Source organism: Podarcis melisellensis, assembly GCF_964234715.1.
Source record: "Podarcis melisellensis genome assembly, chromosome: 8".
In the NCBI taxonomy this organism is placed as follows: Eukaryota; Metazoa; Chordata; class Lepidosauria; order Squamata; family Lacertidae; genus Podarcis; species Podarcis melisellensis.
The window spans coordinates 14,600,492-14,604,065 of record NC_138540.1 but is presented as its reverse complement, the minus strand read 5'-3'; the positions used below and the strand labels follow the sequence as shown (position 1 = coordinate 14,604,065).

General features: G+C 45.4%; 1 protein-coding gene across 5 annotated transcripts in view; it reads left to right on the top strand.

The window, feature by feature from the left end:
• The window catches only part of PAX7 (paired box 7), a 169,847-nt gene extending 168,402 nt beyond the window's left edge, over window positions 1-1,445 (top strand). For all 5 annotated transcript variants that reach the window (XM_081923688.1, XM_081923685.1, XM_081923687.1 and 2 more), the window contains one exon: window positions 292-1,445. In XM_081923688.1, the coding sequence (XP_081779814.1) occupies window positions 292-407 (116 nt within the window). In that variant the 3' untranslated portion in view covers window positions 408-1,445. The remainder of the gene's footprint in view (window positions 1-291) is intronic.
• Window positions 1,446-3,574: the final 2,129 nt, after the last annotated feature.

Below are 3,574 nucleotides of genomic sequence, written 5' to 3'. Positions count from 1 at the left end.
TTCTGGGTTAGCGGAGTCTGTAACCTGAAGCGTATGTAACCTGAAGTGTATGTAACCTGAGGTACCACTGTAATGCAAAATGCATCATAGAGAGGCATGGCAGATGAATACCATGTTTTAAAAACTGCAGCTGCCAAGCCCCATGGTGGGTGATGAGACAAACATGGGCTGACTGGTCTCTCCCATCTTTATCTAGGGTGTGTCTTTGCAGAACTGTAAACGCTTCTTCTGCATCGTTATTCGCACTTTACCTCTTCCTCTCTTGTTTACTCCTCCTCTTCCTTTCCCCAGCTGCAGTTGACTATCTGACCAAGAACGTGAGCCTGTCCACACAGCGTAGAATGAAGCTTGGGGAACATTCGGCTGTGCTGGGTCTCCTACCCGTTGAAACAGGCCAAGCTTACTGATGGATGCAGCCACACGACATCGCCTACATTGATAGTCGACCACCAATGAGACACAAATGAAAAATGGAAGAAAAAAAATCCCACTTCTGCCACCAGCCTTCCAAGGACCCAGCTCTGTCAACGCCCTTCTACTTCTGGGACCTTAAGCATCGAACCTTCCAAATCTTGCCTGCACCTGAAGGGCAACGAGAACTGAGGAAGGAAGGGAGAATTTTCCACTAATCCAAATTCTTACTGTGCAGACCTGTTAAGAAAGCGCTCGCCTATGGTGACTTTGACCCCTTCAAAGGCCAGAGACAATGAGTGTGATCCGATGTTTCTTTCCCCCCTGATGTCCAAGCCCTCCTAGCCAGCGCCGTAAACAACCAACAGTTATGGACCTTCCATTGATGTGGGCTCTGGGCTTAAGTCACTGTGGAACCTGTTTTCTTCGTAAATATATAGATAGATAGGTAGATTCTTTTCGTCTGTCTGCCCCCAGCCCCATTTAGTTATTGTACATGATCGGCATTGCCTGTGAAGGAGGAATCCTGGTGATTGTTAAGTGTTGATCTTGGGACCAAATGGGAAAATATTTGGACCAAAAATGGAGAAGGTATAGCAAAAGGAGGTGAAGTTGTGCATCTCAATTCAATGTGTTGGGGAGAGGGAGATTTGATGTATATTGTAACTTCTTCTTTTTTCCAGTTTGGGGACCACTAATTCTGCAGGAAGTTGAGACAGCATCTGAGGAAGCTGGAGGTTAGATGCAGGATGAATACCACGCAACTTTGTTCGCCTATGGCGTTTTAAAATTGCCACGTTCTGGCAATCAAGGGAGCCAAGTATATTAACAAAGACAAGGGATCCCTTGTTGTCTAGGCTGTCAAAAATCCCACACACCCTGAACACTGGCTTCAAAGTAGCATTGGGTCCTGTTGGATGAATCTATTCATCTACAAGACCACCACATGGTGACGAGGAAGATAGGGGGAAAACTCTTCATTTTCTTCCCCCTTCTGGTTGATTTTGACTGCTATACAGTCAGCGGCACCCAGCTTGCAATATATTTCCATATGCAAATTTCCACTGTTGCTGATGCAGTTCAGAAGCCTAGCAATGTCTGTATTAACCCACATTCCTTACCCCTAGTACAGATGCAAATTTGGGCTGGATTTCAGAGTGGGGGACAGGAATCAATGCCTGTCAGGGCTCACTCTGAGCTGTGGGGTACCAGCAGGGTTTTCTGGGCCCACAAATGGATTGAGACCTTTGACCTCCCCCACAACCTGTTGGCAAGGTCTGCTGCCTATGTGCACATTGCAACTAAAAGAAGTGCCTCTGGGCATGTGAAGATGGCAGAATTTCACGGGCAATGTACTCTGTAGTGCCCCCAGTTGCCTTGTTACAAAGTGGGGGGGGGGGGCAGGGAGCAGGTCATCTGGGTCATCTCCTAACAACACCCCTGGAGGAACTTATTCCAGCGGTGACCTCGTATATTCCAGTTTGATAGAAAAAGAGGAGATGAGAAAGTTCAAGGACAGGAGACAAGGACAGTTGAAACAATCGAGTGGCAGTGGTAGCCAACAATCCGTATTAGGGTGGATGGTTTTCAGTGGTAGAGCAGATTCAAGACCCAACTGCATCTCCAGATAGGGTTGGAAGAAACCCCCTAGATGAAACCTTGGAGAGCCACTGCCAGTCAGTGTCAGCAATACTGAGCTGGATGGACCAATGGTCTAAGGCAGCTTCCTATTTTGCATACCAAAATTGGGAGCATTCCATTGCATTGGGGCTAGCCTTTCATCTCGGGAAATGTCTGTGGCTCAATGGCAGATCAGCTTGCTTTGCACGCCAAGGTCACTGGTCTGGTTCACTCTGTAGCATTTTGAGTTCAAAGCATATCAGATAGCAAGGCTAGACTCCTCATGTTCAGAATACCTCATGGGTGTTCCAAGGTCTGTCGCACTTCATTGTGTGTGTCCACGAAGTCTCCACTCCCCTAAAACTCCCTTAAATCCAACAGCATTCACCAGTGGGCATGTGGTGGGTTTTTAATCTGTTCTGAAAATTATTGCTTTCCAAAATTAGGAGAACCATGAGTGCAATGTCAGACAGGCAAACCTTCAAGCCAGGAAGTGGAAGAATAATGAAAATGCAAGGTGGGGAATCAGGAAGAGCTGGTAGTTTTAAGTTCAGAAAAGTCATTCCATCTCTCAAATTCCTTTCAGCCTCGTTTAAAGCCACAGGTGACCAGTTCCCTTCTCTACTGCTTTCACTTTGACAAACCATCTACTCTGGATGGTTTTAAGAGTTTCCAAGATACAGAATTTACCTCTAGCTCCAGCCACAGTCCCGGCCCATCTACCAAAATTTCTCATCTCAAGAGTTCACAACTCTAAGGCGAATTCGCTCATATCACAGAAACAGTGCCGGATTTACGTATAAGCTAAACAAAGCTATAGCTTAGGGCCCCACTCTCTTGGGAGGCCCCCAAAAAAATTAAAGAAAAAAAATTACTTTGATAAAATACATATTTTGTTATGTGCAAATGGCTTTAGATACCTATTAGGTCCATAAATATAGCATATATTCAACACAAAAAAGAGCAACAATTTATTGTTGACAAAAGGACAGCTGGACATATAAAGGACCCCATAATCTTCAGTAGCTTAGGGCCTCATCAAACCTAAATCTGGCCCTGCACAGAAACCATGTTTTGATCTCGGATTGTTCTTGCATATATATATTTTGGGCGGTGGGAGAAGTAGCTCAAGGGCAGCACTGAGTTCTCCCAATTCCATATACGTATGTAAAATGCATAGCAACTCTACTTCAACCAAAAGTCACCAATGCCAGCTAAACAGGAAGTAGCGCCCCTGGAAAACACTGCTTCCTGTTTTCCACTCACCCCCAGTTTCCGCATCGGTTTTTGCAATTGTACATATAAAATAAAGCGGCACATGCACACTAGACGGTGACTTATCCCCAGCCATTATTCTTGCAGATCCTTGGATCTCCGAGTCCATCTGGAATGCTGGATGCTATGGAATGATTCTAGTGAATAGTAATCTTATTTGCCACTTCCCTTTGCCACAAAAGTGCACAGCCATCTAAGCTGCTGCTGTAAATATAGAGCTTAGAAGAGTATGTTGAAGAGGAGAAGCTCCTCAGTTCTTGGAGGGGGT